The sequence below is a fragment of the Hippocampus bargibanti genome, linkage group LG07, assembly GCF_051943395.1.
Source record: "Hippocampus bargibanti isolate YZ-2025 linkage group LG07, ASM5194339v1, whole genome shotgun sequence".
Lineage (NCBI taxonomy): Eukaryota > Metazoa > Chordata > Actinopteri > Syngnathiformes > Syngnathidae > Hippocampus > Hippocampus bargibanti.
This window is the reverse complement of record NC_142740.1, coordinates 25,231,097-25,253,556: the sequence shown is the minus strand read 5'-3', so window position 1 is coordinate 25,253,556 and position 22,460 is coordinate 25,231,097. Positions and strand designations below refer to the sequence as shown.

At 39.8% G+C, this 22,460-nt stretch overlaps 2 protein-coding genes across 3 annotated transcripts; both read left to right on the top strand.

Moving 5' to 3' along the window:
* Positions 1 to 161: 161 nt before the first annotated feature.
* babam1 (BRISC and BRCA1 A complex member 1) lies at positions 162 to 9,749 on the top strand. 2 transcript variants are annotated; one of them, XM_089001691.1, is made up of 9 exons: positions 162 to 282; positions 844 to 1,259; positions 3,132 to 3,190; positions 3,272 to 3,392; positions 5,649 to 5,727; positions 5,812 to 5,836; positions 5,923 to 6,052; positions 6,977 to 7,063; positions 8,188 to 9,746. In XM_089001691.1, exons 2-9 carry the CDS (start codon positions 855 to 857, stop codon positions 8,386 to 8,388), a joined length of 1,107 nt encoding a protein of 368 aa, XP_088857817.1. In that variant the 5' UTR covers positions 162 to 282; positions 844 to 854; the 3' UTR covers positions 8,389 to 9,746. The 2 variants fall into 2 exon arrangements, with proteins under 2 accessions (XP_088857817.1, XP_088857818.1); XM_089001692.1 differs by lacking the exon at positions 162 to 282 and having other exon boundaries at positions 847 to 1,259; positions 8,188 to 9,749.
* Positions 9,750 to 13,117: 3,368 nt separating this feature from the next.
* Positions 13,118 to 21,714, top strand: plvapb (plasmalemma vesicle associated protein b). The gene is made up of 9 exons (XM_089001699.1): positions 13,118 to 13,523; positions 13,642 to 13,818; positions 13,904 to 13,991; positions 14,379 to 14,580; positions 14,658 to 14,877; positions 17,497 to 17,646; positions 17,726 to 17,842; positions 18,641 to 18,752; positions 20,668 to 21,714. The coding sequence occupies exons 1-8, from the start codon at positions 13,320 to 13,322 to the stop codon at positions 18,710 to 18,712; spliced, it is 1,230 nt and encodes a 409-aa protein (XP_088857825.1). The 5' UTR covers positions 13,118 to 13,319; the 3' UTR covers positions 18,713 to 18,752; positions 20,668 to 21,714.
* The last annotated feature ends 746 nt before the right edge of the window (positions 21,715 to 22,460 follow it).

The following is a 22,460-nucleotide window of genomic DNA, read 5'->3' as shown; positions in this document are numbered from 1 at the left end:
GTATCTCTGGTGCATTGAAAGTCCAATACATCTTCTTGTTTTCTTTTCGGCTTTTCCCTTCGTATCACAGTATTTGTAAACTTTATTTTTATATGTATGTTTTTTTAGAGAACGCATGTTTTAATATTAAACGGCATTACCCATAATGCAACGCAGCCTAGCTGTTGTCATTTCCTTTGCGGAAGTTCGAAACAAATGCTAGCTGTCCGGGAGAAAATATCGATCTATTTTCAATGAGTTTGACGCTCTTTGAGTCTTTGAACTCTCAAAGCTATTAATTTGGTAAGTCTCCTCCTTACATAAATTGTACGTCTTTTTCCACAAAGCAAATTGGTCTTTAAAATTCCAAGTCAGCGTAGGTAATAGTAACTGGTCATATTGGCTACCCCGCTGCCGTAAAACAATAGCAGACGAAATAAAAGGTTTCTTCTTTAATTGAATGTATTTTTCCCCATCTTTAGAATGCCGCGTGTCAACTGTTTGCGGCAACATGCTGCTTGTTATTACCTTTATACATTAGTTTGAGTAGGTAACCGAATTTCACTGGAGTGTATGATGTCATCGATGAATATTGTTTATTTTTGCTTGTTCTCCTTTCGCCTGTGTGTCGTCGGCCAATATTCCAAAACACTAACGTAAATGAAAGCCAGCCATATAAGTTTGATGCACACAAGTGTGATTGTGCCTTACGATTGGCCGGCGACCATTCCTGAGTTGGATAGGTAATCTGGTATAGCTTCCAGCTCATGAACAACTGAAATGAGGCTAAGCACTGTCCAAAATGTATGGATGGATCAAATATGTGTGCATTTACCCACTAAAGTCTTGTTCTGAACGATGCAGCTTCTGTATCCATGGAAACGTCCGAGCCTGGCCCAGCAGATGGCGAGGAGCACTTAGTGGAATTGCGACCCCGAACACGCTCCAACCCTGAAGGTGCGGAGGACCGTCGAAGCAGCACTGGTAGCCTCGGAGGCGGAGGTAATCCCAATTTATCTCAGCCGGCCGTGGGCAGTCGTGTCGAGGGCGAGGGAGAGGCCTCAACCAGCGACAGTCCTCCCTCCTCCACCACCACGACCATCTCTGCTTCTGGCCCTGTTGCTGCCGCTTCTGCCGCCACAGTCGTACAACATGCTTTAGCCGCAGTTTGCAAAGAGAGACTCAAGGCCACACCGCAGCAACCTGGACTACCAGTTTCCGTCTCCCTAGCTGCTGAGTACCAAATCCGAGTTCCTAGGGTCAACTGTCCAGAAAAAGTGGTAAGGTCATGGAAGAGGTCACCAAATTATGTCAATTGTTAAAATTGGTCGCTTGCATTGGATTGAAGGGAAAGGTTTTTTTTCCCAAAAGTGATTGTTTGAACAGGGAAGTTTAACTTATTCACTGCCAGACGATGTGCAAAAATGTGTCCACTGCAGTGCCAGGGTTTTTGTCATCGTCGCTTGAGTTCCAGGACCCCCAAAATATTGACTTACTTCCTCATTTAGGAAGTCCGGACAAGTTGTGTCCATAATTTGTTAAATCACTTCAAATGACTTCTAGTGGGCGCATTTTACAGAGATTCCACTGCATATAGCTCCTTTTTACGTTTTAATAGTTGCACTGAATATTCAGGAAGTCTTGTTTTCGAGTTGATGACGATGCCCTAAGTCAGGGGTGTCAAAGTCATTTTTTGCAGCGGGCCACATTGTAATTATGGTTTCCTCTCAAGGGCCGTTATGAATTTGGGGAAGCCTTTAGAATGTTTAATACCCTCCACTTATTACATATAGAGCGCACAACAAATTAATGAATAACTAGTTTTCAAATCTGAAGTCAAGAATAATGACTGTTATTGTGGTTGACATCCAAAAAATATGAAATTTTGGTTTGGATTTTAGCAAGCGTCATGGAATTTAACAAGTTTGATTTGCTTTCGTGGGCCGAAAAAAATGATGTGGCGGGCCAGATTTGGCCCCCGGGCCTTGACCTTGACACCTGTGCCCTAAGAGATGTCACGGAGGGAACGGCCGTGATTGAGAACTTTTTGGGTACTTTTTTTTTCATCGGAAAAAAACGTGTTGATCGCGAAATTAGAAGGAAAACTACATAAATAACGCGATGGTGAATCGTTGTGTGTCGAAGCCAATTGTGGTAACACGCATAAAGAAGGTGTAAATTTACACAAATTCTCAGCGGACAAATCAGCCCATTTCCAACGGAGCTTGTGCGCCATCTTGTGCATTTTCTGAGCCCTACATTGGAGTCCAGACGGCTCGAATTTATACGGAAGGACTTCTTTAATCAATTGCAGACATTTATGCTTTCCCCTTCAGAACTATTTGAATCATATTCATAATTGGATGAGTAACAAGAAAGCATCTTTTCCGAATCTGAACTCTGAAACCATTGTTTTGATTCTGGAGCAAGGCAGTGTGTGACCAATAGTGACATCACGAACAAGGGGGCGGGCCTTTCTGAATCTATCCAGTTCCGAGCTCATTTTGTGGCAGTTTTGGGACATTTTGTCATTTTTATTGGTGTTTTGCATTTGACTAAAAATATCAGCCTGCGTGTTTTGGATGTTTTAGATGCTATAAAACGTTTTTTTTATGTCAGTTAGGAAACAAAAAAATGGTGTCGGTTATCCTTTAAATTAACTCATTCTCTGTCATTCACGGATTTGTTCGGCCTTTATTTTTTCATGCTTGGGTGCCGATAAAGCGCTGGCTATGGCTTCTGGCAATGTATTTTCCTTTCCATAAGGGGACAGCATTTTCCTTTTTTTCATGTTAGCACTTTGTTCCAGCTTCAGCTGTTGTTAAAGCGCCATATAAACCAATATGTATGTCTTGCTTTGTATTTTGGACAACCGCCCTCATTTCAAGCTCATATAACTCCAGACTCATATCATTTAGGAATCAACTCTTTTTTTCTGATGGAAGAAGAAAGTCTAAGGTTTCTAACGCTGTATCGAATGTTAATGTCGTCCTAAAACTAAATATTCTGTGGTTCCTGGAATTCAAGTGACAATGACAAAAACCCTGGCATTGGAGTGGACACATTTTTGTCTGGCAGTGAATGAGTTAATTGCTGATAACCAGTGTCAAGTCCACGTCTTTAATCATGTGTTTATGTTTTCCTCTCAATAGATTATCTGCCTGGACCTTTCTGAAGAGATGTGTTTGCCAAAGCTGGAGTCTTTTAATGGGTAGGCCGATTCTTGTTCTGAATTTTCCTCACCCAGGTCAAAGTGTTCTTTTTTTTCTTCATCATGTGTCTTTCTCTCCAGCTCTAAAACAAACGCCTTGAACATTTCCCAGAAGATGATTGAGATGTTTGTCAGAACGAAGCACAAGATTGACAAGCGGCATGAGTTTGCCCTGGTGGTGGTGAATGATGACGCTCTGTGGGTGAGTCGGGGACTCTTTGGGACGACAGTATTTGTGTAGCCACGGGCTGAGCGATTCATCTACATTTAACTCATTCACTGCCAGACGATGTGCAAATAAAATGTGTCCACTCCAGTGCCAGGGTTTTTGTCATTGTCACTGGAATTCCAGGACCCACAGAATATTGAGTTTTAGAACTACAGTGATACCTTGGCTTACGAACTTAATTGGTTCCCAGACAGTGTGTAAGGTGAAAAGTGTGTATCCCAAAAAATTAATATCCCATATGAAACTATTAAAATGAGAATAATCCGTTCCCAGGTCCCCATAAACCAATGTTCTACTTTCTAATTTTCTAAGCCTTACAACTACACCAAATATATCTTATTTTATGTATAATAAATGTGCTATGGTATTATAATTAAAGAAATAAACTGTACTGTATAATAAAGTCGTTTTATTTACCTTTGTGATGGTCGTTGATGGCTTGATGGAATGGAGTTGCCGGTTTCATCAGCATTAAACACTTGATGAGGAATGTAACCTTTTTCTTTCACCATCTTGAGGAATGATCCCTTGTAGGTGCTTTGTCTGTGATAATTTTATCAAGTTTCTCATCAATTGTGTTCTGTTTAGCTGGGTTGATAGCTAGTTGATAGCTCGTTTTATGTCATAAAGTTCAATCTTAACTCCCTTGTCTGTACTGTACTCCATCTGCGTGCATGGAACGACACTGCCATCAAGAGGCCAAGATACGTAGAGCAGGAACAGTCTTTTTTTAATAATAATACATTTCATTTGTAAGCGTCTTTCAAAACTCTCAAGGTCACTTTACAGTCACTGGATCCGTTTTTCTGTGGGTGAGCAGCGGCAGCCATACGCGCCAGCCTTCACTCAACCCGGAATAACTCAAATAGATAGAAAGCTAGCAAGATCGCTAATAGATAGCTAGATAGTGAATCGCTAGCTAGATAGCCAGCGAGACAGCCAGATAGCAAATAATTTCTATTATTTGAGTACTGTATACTTTAATGGTTGAGTTTTAGGAGTTGAATAAATATTACGTTTTGAAATTAATAAAAGTATAATTCCTTATTTTAATCTCAATCGTCATAATTGTGATTAGCCAGACCTCATCAATTATTTTGTAGCAGGGTGCTTTGTCCGGGAATATTTTAGATTAATTTAATGGGTGTGGGTTTCATTTGTTTAGTCATTCATTTATTTATTTGTTTGTTTATTTGTGGATTTGTGATTTTTTTTTCATCACAAAAATCTATGAATCTATGTCTGTGAATCTATATCAATATCTATGAATACTCAAAATCCACACAAAGTTGCATTAAAAATTGTACAGAGCCTTGCGTTTTGTGCCTGTTTTTTTACATAAAAAAGTGAAATACAGTGAGACCTCAACTTATGAACTTTATTGGTTCCCAGATAGAGTGTTTAAGGCGAAAAGTGTGTATCTCAAAAAAAAAACTCCAATAAGAAACCATTAAAATGGGAATAATCCGTTCCAGGGTTTCCATAAAATATACTTTTCAACTAAATAAGCCTTAAAACTACACACAACATACCTTATTCTATGTATATTAAATGTGCTATTGTATTGCAATGAAAGAAATACACTGCATTGTATCATAAAGTCACTTTATTTTATTTTTTACTTTTTCATTTATGGCTTGATGGAATGGCGTTGGAGGTCGAAGGTCAAAGGGAATTGCATGAGGACTGTAATTAAAGAAATAAACTGTGCTGTAAAATAAAGTTATATTCACCTTTTTGATGGTCGTTGGTGGCTTATGGAAGGAGAGTCACCTTCCATAAGGACTGTTGGTAACTTAAACTCTGGTGCTGTTCGGTCGTGTGCTTCTGCCGAAGATCACTCCGCCGTGGTGGGTGTATATTATGAAAATAGTGCTTATTATAAGGTTTAATTTTCATAAATTTGACGTTTGTAAGACGAAAAGTTTGTAAGTTAAGGTGTTCGTAAATTGAAGTCTCACTGTAAATGACATCATTTAAAAATTGCCACTATTCATGTCACGTGTTATCTGTGCAACCCTGTTTTAAAAAAATCTTTTTTTTTTCTGATGAAAGAAGAGAGTGTAAGGTTGTTTATGTAATCCTAAAAGTCAATATTCTCTGGGTCATGGAATTCGAGTGACAATGTCAAAAACCCTGGCACAGGAGTGGACGCATTTTTGCACATCCGGCAGTGAATGAGTTCAAAATGTCTTTTTTTTTTTTACAAAATATTCCACTTTGTCTCAGCTCTCAGGCTTTACCTCAGACCCCCGGGAGCTATGCAGCTGCCTCTATGATTTGGATACCAACATGTGTGAGACTTTCAGTATCCTTCACATTCTTCACTCTCCATTCAGTTACAATTAGAATAAGTCATTTTTTTGGTCCAAGCCTTAACTGTCTTCTGCAGACCTGGAAGATCTTCTCAGTGTCATGTGAGCCAACCTAAGAACAAAATCTTTTGTTCCAAAAGATTCCGTATGTAGATGATTTGACTAAAATGGGCATGTCCGTTTAACAGTCGTCAGAAGATTGAGCTGCCATCCATGGAAAATGTTCAGACGGTGCCACCTCCTTACGTGGTGAGGACCGTACTTATTTACAGCCGTCATGCCGGACAGCTCCAGCTCAACCCCTCCGAGGCTGTCAGTGTAAGTTGGACCATCACTTCCTTGACACCAATTTTCATTTGAAGGACAACCGACATCACTTTTTTGTTTTTTAACTGACACCAGAAAAACGTAATAGCGTCTAAAATACCCAAAACATGCAGTATGATATTTTTAGTCAAAAAAAGTGTCCAAAATCTGCAAAAAAAAATTGAGCTGCGAATTGGGCATTTTCAGAAAGTCCCGCCCCCAGATCGTGACGTCACGCCAAGACGTCTTGCGTTGCTAGTGAATCAAAACAATGGCTTCAGTTTCGGAGAATATGCTTTCTTGTTAAACATCCGGTTATGAATATGATTCAAATAGTTCTGAAGAGGAAAGCATACATGTTTGCAATCGATTAAAGAATGTATTTGTGCCATTTTGAGGCAACATTGGGGGAAAATCTCTCACCCAAAAAAAGAGGCACAAAATGGCGACCTCCTGTGGCCACCTCCGTTTCCACAGGCTGATAAATACCTTCTATGGAGCTTGGACGCCCTCTTCTGGCCTCCTGGCGGCTTTTGGGTGCAACACGAGGTCCCCAGACCAAACAGGTACAGCAAAATACATTGACGTGATGGAAGGACCGCTACAATGCGTCTTTTTTACGGTAAAGGGCGGTCCTTCAGTGACGTCTCGTACGGACTCGTCACCAACTGAAAAACAAGACTTCCTGAATATTCAGCGCGAGTCTTAAAACGTAAAATATAGCTATATAGAGTGGAATCTTTGTAAAATACGCTCAGTAGAAGTCATTTGAAGCCATTTTACAAATTAGGGACACAACTTGTCCGGAGACGTCGGTTGTCCTTTAATTTGAACACCCATGGGGTGACTTTACTGGGGTGACTAGATGGTCATGCGCTGTCCGGGGTGCATTTGAGCAAAGCTGCAGAATGTTCATTTTTCACTTGTGTCCTTCAGAAAATGCTCCAGTCTCCCTATTTTTTCTTTGATGTGGTCTACCTCCATAATGGCGCCGAAGATCATGGCGATGATACAAGCTGGCGGGTGAGTGGGATCTTGATCTTGACCAAGCAAGAAGCTCGCTGAACGTGACTCGCCTGACTCATATTTTTTCAGTTCTCGCTCAATGACTGACAACTTCATTATTATTAAATGGATTATTATTATTAAAATTAAATGGATTATTATTATTAGTATTAGTATTATATAGTTAGCTACCTGGCTAGCTATCGACCTGCTATCTATTAGCTCTCTAGCTGGCAAAATGGCTATCTCGCCAGCTGGCTAGCTATTATAATTCTCAAGGTCACTTTACAGTCGCAGGATAAGTTTTTCTGTGGGTGAGCAGCGGCAGGCGCCAGCGTTCACTCAACCCGCAAGTAACTCCAATAGATGGAAAGCTAGCTAATAGATAGCTAATAGCTAGCTATAGCTAACAGATAGCCAGCTGGTTAGCAAATAGAAAGATAGCTTGGCAGCTAGCTAGATTGCCAAATAGCGAATTTGATGGACAGACAGCTTGATAGCTAGATAAATAAAAAGAAGTGAAGAAAAGAAAAAAGAAAAAGAATAAAATCTGGTCTGCTCAGATAGATTTCCCCTCAATCCCGTCCAATCAAAATCAAGAACAGCGTGATTATGTAGCATATGTCTCGATATCAACATATATAATATTAGCTCATTTAATGATTAAAATACATATTTAAAACCAAAACATGCACAATTAAATCATCAGAACATAAAACACAAATGTAGAATAAATGAAAATAGAGTCTAGGCGACCATGCAGGTAATATTTAGATACATAAAGAAGATAGGATATAACATGCGAGACGGTACGAAAAAGAGGTCAAATAAAAAGCTCCAAGGATGCATCTGGGAAATTTAAAATGGGGGGCGAATTCTAAAATGGATGGGCTATTAGGTAGCTAGCTAGCTTTCTATCTGAGTTTCCACAGCTAGCTTTCTATCTGTTTGAGTTACTTCCGGCTTGAGTGAACGATGGCATGTGTGGCTGCCGCTGCTCACACTTAGAAACACTTATCTTGTGACTGTAAAGTGACCTTGAGAGTTTTGAAAGGCGCTTATACGTGACATGTATTATTTTTATTATTCTTTTTGCACATGTTCGACAGTGAATGAGTTCAAGTGTTGTTTTCTGTCTCCAGGACAACTACACGTCTTTCTGCAACCTTGACTCCAAGGGCATGTGCTATCGCTTTGAGGTTTCTTTAAGTGGCCCTGCCATCGAGCTGCACAATTGCATGGCCAAACTTCTCGCTCACCCTCTGCAAAGGCCTTTCCAAAGTCACGCATCATACAGCCTCCTGGAAGGAGAAGAGACGCAGGACATTGAGGCCACCGTCTAACGGGGCGCGACTTGTCCTGTTGGGACATAAACAGACTCTGTTAACGATTGGACCAGCACCCGGATTCCAGTTAGGTGATTATAATGTGGAATGCAGAACTTCCAAATGTTATGGATTATTGTATTTTGTTGCGCCAATTATCATGGAATTCGGAATATTTTTTTTTTTCTTAACCTGCGTCCAACGTCATGACACTGTCATGACATGACATTAAAAACCAACATTTTGTCAATCCTAAAATTATCTCATGCAATCTATCAACAATTTTTTTTGTTTGCAAAATAGTGTTGAATTTGAAGTTTGACTTTTGTGATCATAGTAATCCGATTTAATTGACTTGCTTACTTAAAGGACAACCGACGCCTCTGCACAAGTTGCGTCCATAATTTGTAAAATCACTTCAAATGACTTCTACTGAGCGTATTTTACAAAGATTCCACCGCATATAGTAGCTATGTTTTACCTTTTAAGACTCGCGCTGAATATTCAGGAAGTCTTGTTTTCGAGTTGGTGACGAGTCCATACGTGACGTCACGGAAGGAACACCCCTGACCGAGAAAGCGACACACAATGCATTTGTTTGGTCTGAAAACTTTATTTAATTAATTTAATTAATTAGAAGGAAAAAACATAAATAACGCGATGGTGAATCGTTGTGTGTTGCACCAAGACTACTATTTGATACTAGTTGACACAAATTCCCAGCAGACAAATCAGCCCATTTCCAACGGAACTTGGGCGCCATCTTGTGCATTTTCCGGGACGCTACATTGTAGTCCTGACGGCTCGAATTGATACAGGAGGACTTCTTCAATCGATTGCAAACATTTATGCTTTCCTCTTCAGAACTATTTGAATCATATTCATAACTGGATGAGTAACAAGACAGCATCTTCTCTGAATCTGAAGCCATTGTTTTGATTCTCGAGCAGCTTGGTGTCTTGGCGTGTCGTCACGAACAAGGGGGTGGGACCATCTGAAACTCGCCATCATGAGGTCATTTTTAAGTAGTTTTGGGACACTTTAAGTCAGTTTTGTTGGTGTTTTGCATTTGACTAAAAATATCAGCCTTCGTGTTTTGGGTATTTTAGATGCTATAAAACGTTTTTATGATGTCAGGAAACAAAAAAATGGTTCATGATAATTCATCCATAATAATAATTTTTATGCTATTATACTAATCGTCTGAAATCGACTTTGTGTGTTGGTGTTCTGTAAAAAAATATTCAGACAAATTGTTACTAAAGTGAAGTTGTGTCGGTTTTCAAACCATGCCCATGCATTATTAATAAAATCTCAGTTCACGTATAAGTTGATTGTTAACATTGAAGCAGTGAACTGGAAGATAATTGACCCTTGCAGACTTTGGATAAGACTTCTTCATTTTACTTGCATCATTTTGTGTAAATTGTCATCAAATGGTGAGTATAGTTTTGCTTTTTTGATTGTTGCTGTGCTGATGACCATTTTGTGTTTTGGAGCCTTTTACTGAGTTTCTTGTTCTGTAGCCACAAAGGGACGTAAGTCTTCTTGTGCCGGTCCCAAGCCCGGATAAATACAGAGGGTTATGTCAGGAAGGGCATCCGACGTAAAAGCATGGCCAAAACAAACATGCGTATCATACCTCCGAAATGGAGGTTACTGATTCGCTGTGGCGGCCCCTTCAGGGGAAAAGCCGAAAGGAAAAGAAGAGGATTTTGTGTAAATTTACTTGTTTTTTTAATATACAGTATATCGTGTGAAAATAAGGGCACTGACTTTCGTCAAGATTTGTGTTATGTGTTCTGTTGTATTATTTTTATCATTTTATGTTAGATTTTCCCAGTGCAGTCTTGCCTGGCTAAATAATAATAACTAACCTACCTGGCTATCTATTTGCAATCTATTAGCTATCTAGCTAGCTGGCTGGTTATCTAGCTAGCTGTTTATTAGCCAGCTAGCTATCTCGCTGGCTATCTCATAGCTAGCTGGCTATCAGCTAGCTAGCTAGCTTTCTATCTACAGTATTTGAGTTATTCCGAGTTGAGTGAACGCTGGGGCGTGTGGCTTATCTTATCACGTGACTGTAAATTGACCTTGAGAGTTTTGAAAGACGCTTATAAATTAAATATATTATTATTTTATGTAAAGTACTTTTTCCCCAGTTTTGCGTTTTGCTAATATATTTTGTCAGCAGATGGCAGCATTTCTCTTGGAAACAAGACGTCACGTCTGGCGCTGCTTATCTTCTTTTTTTTCACTTGGAGTGACGAAAGGCATAGATTCATTTGGTTTCGGTCACAGGTATCAAAGTCAATGCCCAGGGACCAAATCTGGCACATTACATCATTTTATTCAGCCCGCAAAAGCAAATCAAACTTGTGAAATTACATAATGCTTGCTAAATGTCAAACCAAAATATCAAATTGTCCTATAAAAACCACAATAACTTATTATTTTTTATTTCAAATTTGAAAACTAGTTATTCATTAAACACTCGATGATGAACGTAACCTTCTTCTTTCACCATCTTGAGGAATGGTCCCTTGTCGGTGGCTTTTCTGCGATAATTTTATATAGTTCCTCATCAATTGTGTTCTGTTTAGCTGGGTTGATAGCTTTTTGCATCCACTGTACAGATGGCTTGTGCGGGTTGTTTGTGGAGCCTGATTGATGAGATATTTTAACCTTGCAGTCTCCTTAAACTCTCACTGTCGTCTGCCTGCTACTGATAGCATGTGCTAGGTCTGGCCATTATGCGCTTATCACTTGCGGCTAGTGATACTATGATTGGCTAGTGAATAGCCAATCCTAATTTATAAAAACTGACGTTTCTAGGCCTTGGGTTGCCAACTCGAACTCTGATTGGTTAAAGCAACAGTTTGATTGCCACATTTGATGCGACAGGGCCTGCAGAACCGATTGTGAAGGCGTCCAGGTAGATTTCTGACCCTGGTAACAAATGATGGCTGAAATGTGATTGGTTAAATTCTTAAATACAAAACACACATCTGGAAGCAGTACAACAGGGGAAAAGCAATGAAAGGAAACTGAATGACAATTTGGAATTATTTAATAGGAATTCATGGGCAAAATAGAATTCACATTAGTCTGTGATTGAGATATTTTTAGGCCAGCAGACGGCCACCACTGCTTAAACAGTATATGAATAAATGATTATACTTGTTTCTTCATATAGTTTCACTCATAACGGCCCTATAAATGAAACTAACTAAAATCTGGCTTGTGACAAAAATGAGTTTGACACACTTGCTTTAGTGTAACCCCTAATCACCATCAGACAATTGCCGTCTGATTGAACATTGGACGGAATGATTATCTTCATGAATGATATCGCTTATCCACTCATATGAATATGACTGTGGTGCTAAATACGTCATATGTCTCCCGTCTCCTGTTACTTATCTAAAGTAGTTGTTTTGTCTTATCCTTTCAGCACAAGATTTCCTGTTTTGACCCCAACGCCGGTCACCGCTTCTGATAGTTATTCACTTTCTGTCACTCACGAGCCTTCATAATTGAGCCTCCCCCCCCCCCCCACTCCAGAATGTTGCCACTGAGACAATGGGGAACAGGAAAGCTCACGGCCGAAAAGACCTTTCCCCCTTTTTCCATCCTTGTGCTGTCGGCTGGTCCTCACGTCATCGCCGCAGATAAGAGCGTGCGAGAGGGCCCATTGACTCTGTAGCGCAGGCAGAATTTGTTATCCTTAAGGATGACAGCTCCCCATTGTTTTCATTCCTTCACTCCTCCACTGCCATGACTCCTTTCCGTGCTTGCTTGGGACAGGATATGCCGTTTTCTTATTTTGTTCATCGACCATCTGGGGAATGTGGGGAGGAATCCTCGGGAAATCTGCAGAAACAAATCAAAGTTATTACCAGAAAGCCAATTATTTCATTGAAAGCCTTCATTTATTTTCTGCAGGTTTGTATTTTCAAGTGTTTCTCCTTTAATTATAATACAATAGCACATTTATTATACGTAAAATAAGGTATATTTTGTGTAGTTTTAAGGCTTAGAAAATTAGAAAGTAGAAAATTGTTTTATGGGAACGGATTATTCTCATTTTAATGGTTTCCTATGGGAATTTAATTTTTGAGATACACACTTTTCACCTTAGACACTCTGTCTGGGAACCAATTAAGTTCGTAAGCAATGGTATCACTGTACAACCATTTTTTTTCCAATCCACATTATCCTTTCAAGGGCCGCGGTGGGTACAGGAGCTAATTTCAGCCATCTTCGGCAATAGGCGGGGGGACACCCTGAACTGGTTGCCAGCAACAAATACCTTTCTTTGGGTCCTCTGGTTTCCTCCCACATTCCAAAAAAAACATGCATGGCAAGGCTGATTGAACACTCCAAATTGTCCGTCGTTGTGAGTGCTTGCGCGAATGGTTGGTCATTTTTCTGTATGCCCTGCGATTGGCTGGCAACCGGTTCAAGGTGTCCCCCGCCAACAACTGGGATAAGCTCCAGAACCCACCAGTGAGGATAAAGTAGTCCGTAAATCAACTAAATGTACCTAATGTTGAATTCCTGTCGAATTTTCCAGCATAGCAATCTATTTTTAAAATAATGACTTCAAGGGTGAGGCGGTGAGAGGCTCTACCAGTGGCAGAGGTCGATGAGGGGGGTGGTCGGTTGAGGAGGGAGGGAGGTATGTGAGGTGAGGGCAGGGCCAGGATGGACTGGAAATGTGCCCCCCAGCACCGTTTATAAACATGGCCCCACGACGCTCCTTGGGATCTTTGTTTACATTCATCCATCCATGCGAGTGTGACGTCGTCACAACCTCAGAATACGGACGGCGTCCTCACTTTAGACTTCTGCGCTTCAAGGGGAGGAGAACCTTGTGGATTTTAGCGTCCTCCCAGCAATTCCTCTTTTGAGCTTTCAACCTGGTTTCCACCATTTCACCTCCAAACATGTACAGCTCCAACTATTCACGAGCTAAGTTTGGCCTGGAGGCCAGAGAACCTTTGCAGAAACCCAAAGGCAAAAGCTGTGGTTACTACTTGAAGATTGTCTTCTTCTTCTCCTCACTTATCCAGTCCCTCATCATCGTCAGTCTGGTGCTTTTCCTCATCTACGGACAACCGGAGAAGTCAGCTGAGGAGATGAGAGTCAAGGTGAGCGAATAGGATGACTCTTTCAACGTTTGTATTTCAAAGTGAAACAACCTTTGACCCCTTGGATCCTTGGGGGGGGGGGGGGGGGGGGATGTCACCTGCTTCTGTTCTTACGCAGGAGCTGGAGATGGGCTTCAACAGACTGAGTGAGAACAATATACAGCTGAGGAGGGAGAAAGGCGAGCTGGGAGCTCAACTTGGAACACGTACGGCTGAGAAAGATGCTCTTGTGAAGCAGCTGGAGCAGCTCATGATTTATGCTAACGCTACCAAGCTTGACTTCATGAATAAATTAGTACGTGGATCTATTTAAGCAATGTGTCATTTGTGACTCGTTTTGCAGTTTTGCTTGACGTTTTGGGTAAATTTTCTTCATGCAGGCTAACTGTGAGAGGCAGATTATGGCAATGCGAAGTACGCGATGTTCCACTTCCCCAGTACAGCAGCCTGTGGTGGTCGCTCCAGGCAGTACGTGTTCACAGCCATCTTTCTTTGTTGTGTTCACAGTGTAACAAAAATGCAGTCATTTTATGTTAATCTGTAATAATACTTTTTATTATTCATTGTTATAGAAGGATTATTATATTGGAATAGTTGTGAATGAGTCTTTCATTGTGAAAGAGAATGTCGGGATTACCTGACATTTGTGGATTTGAAAATGAACATTCAAGACTCAAATTTGTAATTAACTTTTTATTTGAACTGAGAAAAAAAATTTATGTATTAACTCATAAAAAATATCCCGTAAAATAATCCCTTTTGGAGGTTTTAAAACAGCCCGCAAAAATCCACATCTCTCTGCCAAGTGACCAACTTCTCGTCGCTCAGACTCTACAATTTCTGCGATCCCTCCAGATGAGCTCAAAACTTTAGAGAGCCTCAACGCCCAGCAGAGAGCAATGATTGAACTCATCGAAGCCAACTTCAGCCACACAGTCCACTATCTGAGTCAGGAGAGGGACAGCGCCCTCAAGGACAGAGACGTCCACCACCAGGATGGCATCGCTCTCCGCAGAGAAAACACCATGCTGAAGGAGCACCTTGCTGCCTACACTAGGTACCGTATAGCTGCGTATGTTTGCCAAATGGGTTTAAATACAAATACATTTTATTTTAAACACTGTCTTTCACCAGGAAATGTAAAGAAGACTTTGCTCATTCTTTGAATGGAATCGAATTGGTGACCAAGGAATTTCTCAACAAAATCAACAACCTGTTCCCCCACCAGCTGACCTTTCACCTCACCTGTGAGAGTCAGCAGGAGCAAATGGAGAAGATAAGAAACAGCTGCACCAACCTGTCCAGGGATGTGGAGAACAAGTTTCAGCTGTATTTGGACAACGTGGGCAACAAGGTAATGTGCAGAGACGAGATACACATTGGCCATTGGTGTACATCACATTTTATATCAGATAGATAGATAGATAGATAGATAGATAGATAGATAGATAGATAGATAGATAGATAGATAGATAGATAGATAGATAGATAGATAGATAGATAGATAGATAGATAGATATAGACACTGTCTATATATATATATATATATATATATATATATATATATATATATACACAGAGTATATATATATACATATACAGAGTATATATATATATATATATATATATATATATATATATATATATATATATATACAGTAAAGTCTCGTTATATCGATATCGGATATATCGATAGTCCCGGTTATATCGATACTATTTCTATGCACGCACGGAGAAAATTACATGCAAACAGGGTCTGATATATCGATAGTCCCGGTTATATCGATATTTTTCTGACTCCCTTGAATATCGATATAACGAGACTTTACTGTATATATATATATATATATATATATATATACATATACAGAGTATATATATATTTATATATATATATATATATATATATATATATATATATATATATATATATATATATATATATATATATATATATATATATATATGTATATATATATTTATACATATATATATATATACATATACAGAGTATATATATATTTATACATATATATATATATATATATATATATATATATATATATATGTATATATATATATGTATATATGTGTATATATATATATATATATATATATATATATATATATATATGTATATATGTATATATGTATATATATATATATATATGTAGCTAACTATCTATCTAGCTAGCTAGCTATTGCTCTGTCTCTCTCTCGAGGAAGAGAAAGAGATATACAGTGTTGGCACTCTTACATGACTCTATTGTACTCTGATGAAATATTAATTTGATATAAATGACTTCTTTTGTTAAGTTGATTCAGATTTACTTGTGAGATTCATTTACTTCCTCAAGAGAGGCTCTCTTTCCTCTGTCAAAATATTCATCGACTAAGTTATGGACATAGCTGACCACCGAGGTCATTTTATGATTAGGGGTGATTTCTGGCTCCACTGATACAGTAGCAAGTTCAGGGGAACAAAGACACACATCCTCTCCAAGTAAATCGTCAAGTGTACAGGGTTACATTGATAAATGAGGGGTAAAAAAATGATGCCTCATCGTTTTTGCGCTTCAATGCATCATCATTTTTTAAATAATTCAATTTGCAGGCTAAAGCAAGTTGCTCTTCATGTTATTGCGTTTTTTTCTTCGTGAGATCAGCAGAAGTAATGTTGCAAAATGAGTACCAGTACTCTCAACTTTGCGCAACGTGAGGTGCAAACGTTGGCAACTATCGTATCATGCATATGGCAGGTTTCAGTTAGTGTTTCCAGATTGTAGGGTAATACAGTGGCGGGCCCTGGATTTCACCGCTAGGCCTTCAGTAGTGCTATGTCTGAATCAATCCAGACTGAAAAAGTGTGGTGTGATTTACTACAAGTCCATTAGAGGCTAACATTAGATAGGAAATAACGTGCTAGCTCTGGCCAGTATGCTCTTATCACCTAGCAGCTAGTGATACTATGATTGGCTCGTAACTAGCCAATCATAATTCGCAAAAACTCTAGTGTTGCCAGCGCCTTCAAGCAGGCCTTGGGTTGCCAACTCAAACTCCGATTGGTTAAAGCAACTGTTTCATCTACATTTATTTTTATGCTTCAAGGCCTGCAGAACTGATTATGAAGTCGTCCAGGTAGATTTGTAACCCTGGTAGCAAATGATGGCTGAAATGTGATTGGTTAAATGCTAAAATAGGAAAACACCTGTCTAGAAGCAGCGCAGCAGGGGAAAAGTGATAAAAGAAATCTGAAAGACAATTTGGAATTATTTAAAAAGAATTTATGGACATAGTATGGAAAATATAATTAATTAGTCTGTAATTCAGATATTTTAGGCCAGCAGAGTAGGCCTTGCAGGCCCTGACGGCCCGCCATTGGTGTAATATAATTCCAGTGCAAAGGATACTTGCATGAATTTGAAAAAAAAAATCAATACAACAAACAATACAAAAAACAAACAAACAAACAATAAATAAATAAATGCAACTACAGGTACTATCCGACTTACGACCGGCTTGACTTACAACCACCCGACTTAAGACCGCAACCGGCAGACTCAATTTTCTATTTATTTTTTATTCTACGCCTGGCACTGCAACACGTGTTCTATCCTGTAGTATAAATGGATTTCGACTTACGACCATTTTGACTTACGACTAGTTGGTCGGAACAGAATCTGGTTGTAAGTCGGATGGTACCTGTACTCATGTTGTAGTTACAATCATAATAGGACCCATTATCGGCCCAATTCACACAGGTCATTTATTGGTGATAGTATAACTTGAAACTATGGTGACAACCGCATATTTGCAGTTCGATACCCTCGGATTGGAATAGAAACAGATTTTCCTTTTTTTACAATTTTTTTTTCTTGAATTTTCCTTTTTTTTCACTCAGAATGTTGTCCGTCCGACACACCATTTGCCCGACCCATGAAAGAACATCACCACATTTGTCTTCCCGTTAAAGGTGGCTCAGATTCAAGTCAAGTCGAGCCGACTGGAGGTGCAAAACTCGCACTTAAGCGCCGACTTCCAGACGTGTGAACAGAACCGCAACGAGACGCTCGCCGAGACCAGTAGGCGGCTGCAACTCAAGCAGAAGACTCATGATGAGAAGGTTCTTAGAAGCACACCTGCTGCCGTCCCTCGTTTCGTATTCCTCTTTCCTCCCTTTAAATTGGGCACATTTGATTCAGATGGAGAAACTGCTGATCGAGCAAAAACGGCTAAGAGAACAGAAACAATTGCAAGCGGACACTTTGGCCCTGAGAGAAAATGAGCTGCAGACCCTGAGGACATTGCCAGGTTGCAAGGTACAACACTCTCAGTGGACATGGGATGTTTCGTGTGTGTGTGTGTGTGTGTGTGTGTGTGTGTGTGTGTGTGTGTGTGTGTGTGTGTGTGTGTGTGTGTGTGTGTGTGTGTGTGTGTGTGTGTGTGTGGACTCAGCAGCAGCAGGAAGGATGGGCGGTCAAGATAACAACTCTTGAATTCTGTCACCTTTCATGCTCTGTGGTTGAACTTGCCAACGAGTTGGTGTGTGTGTGTGTGTGTGTCTCAAACACTGGTAGACACAATCATCTTCTTCCTTGTCCCCACCATTTACAAAAAACATGTGTGTGTGTTTGTGTGTCTCAAACACTGTTAGACACAATCACCAGCTTCGTCGTCCCCACCATGATATAAAAACGTGTGTTTGTGTGTGTCTCAAACACCAGCAGACACAATCACCATCTTCTTCCTCGTTCCCACCATGGAGGAAAAAAATGTATGTGCGTGTGTGTCTCAACCACTGCTAGACAATCATCTTCCTCGTTCCCACCATGTAGGAAAAACATATGTGTGTGTCTCAAACACTGCTCGACACAATCTTCTTCCTCGTCCCCACCATGTCAGGAAAACGTGTGTGTATATGCGCATGCGTGTGTGTGTGTGTGTGTGTGTGTGTGTGTGTGTGTGTGTGCGTGTGTGTGTGTGTGTGTGTGTGTGTGTGTGTGTGTGTGTGTGTGTGTGTGTGTGTGTGTGTGTGTGTGTGTGTGTGTGTGTTTGCAAGCCAACTTGCCGTTATGTGCGCACTCACAGTGAACTGCCCACGTCTCCATGTTCTGCAGGTGGGTATTCCAAAACCCGCAGGCGTGCCGTCGATCCCACATCAAAACAGACAAATTGTTGCAGCCAACTGAGCCGCTATTGCAGGACCAAGCTTGGGCAAAACTCTCCACGGTACCTTTCAAAGCATTCTAATAGAATAGACTGTAGATGAGCAAATTGAGAGCAACTGATCACGATGAAGACATCCAAAATGAGGAATCCAAATGTTGATGGACTTTGTTTTCAAGTGTCTTTATTGACTTCGATTGTAACCAAAATATGTGGACATTCTAAGTTAATTTACGTCTATGTAGGTTCTCAGTCGTACAGGGGTGGTCCATCTAGGCCCACTAGCAGGGACAATGCTAGTGGGCCTCAATCTGTAGTACATCTGCACCTAAAAGCAAGCAACCATTCATTTGGTGACAGTGAGGTTCAAATCTTAGCTAAAGAAAATAGATTAGCGCATATTGCTACATGATCTGCGCCACTTATGACATACTTCTGTTAAAATAGCTAAACGGAAAGGATAGCTATTAGCTGTCTAGCTATTAGCTGGATGACTGTTAGCTGGCTAGCTGTTGGCTATCGGGCTATCTATTAGCTATTTATTAGCTATCCATTAGCTAGCTGGCTAGCCATTAGCTGGCTGGAAGCTGTCGAGCTTGCTAGCTGTTGGCTATTTGGCTATCTATTCGATATTTATTTGCTGTCCATTAGCTAGCTATTATCTGCCTAGCTGACTGGCTGTAAACTGTCTAGCTTGCTAGCTGTTGGCTATCTGGCTATCCAGTAACTATTTATTTGCAATCTATTGGATTGGATTGGATTTGCCTTTATTAGTCTCGCTAACTAGCTTTCTATCTATTTGAGTTACTTCGGGGTTGAGTGAACGCTGCCGCGTGTGGCTGCTGCTGCTCACCAACAGGAAAACTTTATCCTGTGACTGTAAAGTGACCTTGAGAATTTTGAAAGGCGCTTAGAAATCAAATGGATTATTATTATTATTATTATTATTATTATTATTATTATTATTATTATTATTATTATTAATATTATTATTAATAATTATTATTATTAATAATAATATATTGTAAATTTCTCCACTGTGAGACTAATAAAGGCATATCCAATCCAATTATTATTATTATTATTATTATTATTATTATTATTATTATTATTATTATTATTATTATTATTATTATTATTGTTATTATGAGGAGTAAAACTGCAAAACTTTCACTAAATTGCCATAGTGGTTTAAAGTCTAGTTTAGACTATGCTTACAACAGACTTCTTAGGCCGATACCACGTAAGCTTAGTCATGCTAATGAGGTGAAACCAGAGCCAGGGATAGGACAATAGTAGTTAACAGATTGGCTTCAGGGAGTGGTCCACTGCTCCCCCGAGGGTTCTGTCAGAGCAGGGGTCTGGCACAGCCACCTCTGTCCATTAGGGATATACAGTAAAGTCTCGTTATATCAATATTCTCGGGAGTCGGAAAAAATATCGATATAACCGGGACTATCGATATATCCGACCCTGCGCGCATGTAATTTTCTCCTTGCGTTCATAGAAATAGTATCGTAATAAGCGGTACTATCGATATAACCGATATCGATATAACGAGACTTTACTGTATATTGGGCCAGAATTACCAGCACAACGTTAGTTCGCTGACGAAGCTCTTCGGACGAGGAACAAAACGTCTAACACATTCAAAGAAATACAGATGACAGCTGAAGAAACCTTTTTCTTGATAAATTCATTTAGTCCAATTATTAACTGCCGTCAATACCTCAGTGCGCCCGAGTGTTAATGACAGCTAAACGGTGTTCAGAAAGGACTTACTGGTACTACATAACACACCTGATGTGCTTCCATTCGAAACAGAGGACTCACTTTTTTTGACCATGAAATACTGCTAGACACAGTCTAGCAGACTCAGTAACAGACTCAGTCTGACAGAAGCCCCTCCCACTCTCGTGACCCCATTGAATCTGTTGTCTTGTTGAGATTTAGTCAGCGTATTTGTTTTCTCTTCCAGGTAAGATGAACAGCTCCGTTAAGGGTGTGTGAAAGAAACATCATTGGTGTAAAAAGCTGTCATAAGATACATCAAGACTTCACAAACAAGACCAAGAACAGTCTGTAAATACAGTGATACCTCGGCTTACGAACCTCTTGGCTTACGAACATTACATTTATGAACATTTTACCTTGGCATACGAACTTTACCTTGGCATACAAACTTTTTTCATACACGGAGCTGCCTCATTGAGTGATGTGTCATTCGCGAACGAGCCCGTTCTTCTAACAACAAAATGGCAGCCAACTGTTTTTGTCCTATATTCCCCGCCCCCAGTCTTTGGTTAAAGCCATGTGATTGGTCAAGAACGCAGCAGTGAGGGGGGGGGGGTTAAACTTAAACTTAAAATTAAAGAGACAGGCAGACGACAGTGAGAGAGTTTCAACTTTGATAGTTCAAGGGCAGAGTGTAGACTGCAAGGTTAAAAATATCCCATCAATCAGGCTCCACAAACAACCCGTACAAGCCATCTGTACACTTGATGCAAAAAGCTATCAACTCAGCTAAACAGAATACAATTGATGAGGAACTAGATAAAATTATCACAGAGAAAGCACCTACAAGGGATCATTCCTAAAGATGTTGAAAGAAGAAGGTTACGTTCCTCATCAAGTGTTTAATGCTGATGAAACCAACCACTCCATTCCATCAGGGCCTCAACGGCCATCACAAAGGTCAATAAAACGACTTTATTATATAGTAGTTTATTTCTTTAATCATAATACTATAGCACATTTATTATACATGAAATAAGGTATATTTTGCGTTACACACTCTATCTGGGAACCAATTAAGTTTGTAAGCCAAGGTATCACTGTATCCCGTTTTGTTTATTTGTCACTTGGGAAAATTTGTAATAAATGTATGCTTTTCCTGGCAGACAAGCCCGTGCAGAAAATGTGATAATGACACTGGTGTAAATATTGCTTGTTGGTGGTGCTCGCTTTGTTGAGAAACAAATGTTTCTTTTTTTTCAAGTTGAATAAATTAAATGAACCACCAAAATGTCTTCTTTTTTTGCGTTTTTGGTCATGAATCAGCCAACGTGCTACTAAAATATGTCTGAATCACTTGAGAATGCAAAGTTCTTGTTTCCTGTGGCTTCCCCTTTTCATGAGAGCCAAGATAGCAACCGCACGAACAACAGGTCATAGCATGCCAGCACTGCAAGTTCAAATTAGGACAGCACTGAAATGACAGATTGATGATATGTCATAAAATTGAATGATGCCAAAGATTTATGCTCATTTTAATGCTATTTGGTTTTACACAGCAGCTTTTATGACTTACAAGCTCAAGCTTTATTGCTTCCCTTTCCTTTTCAAAGCACATCGTGTTTAGAAGATGTAGCGGCTGAGTCGTTGCAGACAAAGTGCCAGACTTTTATGGATAAATAATAACCATTATCCTGTTCATGTTAACAATACATTCACTGTGACACTGGGGAACACTTAACATGACGGTATATTATAGTTGTCCATGTTAAGCGCTTTATTAATGCTTCAGCTGTTGTTAAAACACTATATAAATCAATATGTATTGTACACACACACACATGCAATTATGCCATATATTATTGCCCTTCACGATAATGCGTCTTGTGTGTATGAATTTGAACATTATAACCATATTCAGTGTACTCCCGCTGTTGTGTCACTCACATGGACACAAGGAAAACATGCTCACTCCACATAGGAAGAATGGAGCCGGAATCGAACCCTTCTCTTCTGCCTTGTGAGGCAGACGTGCTT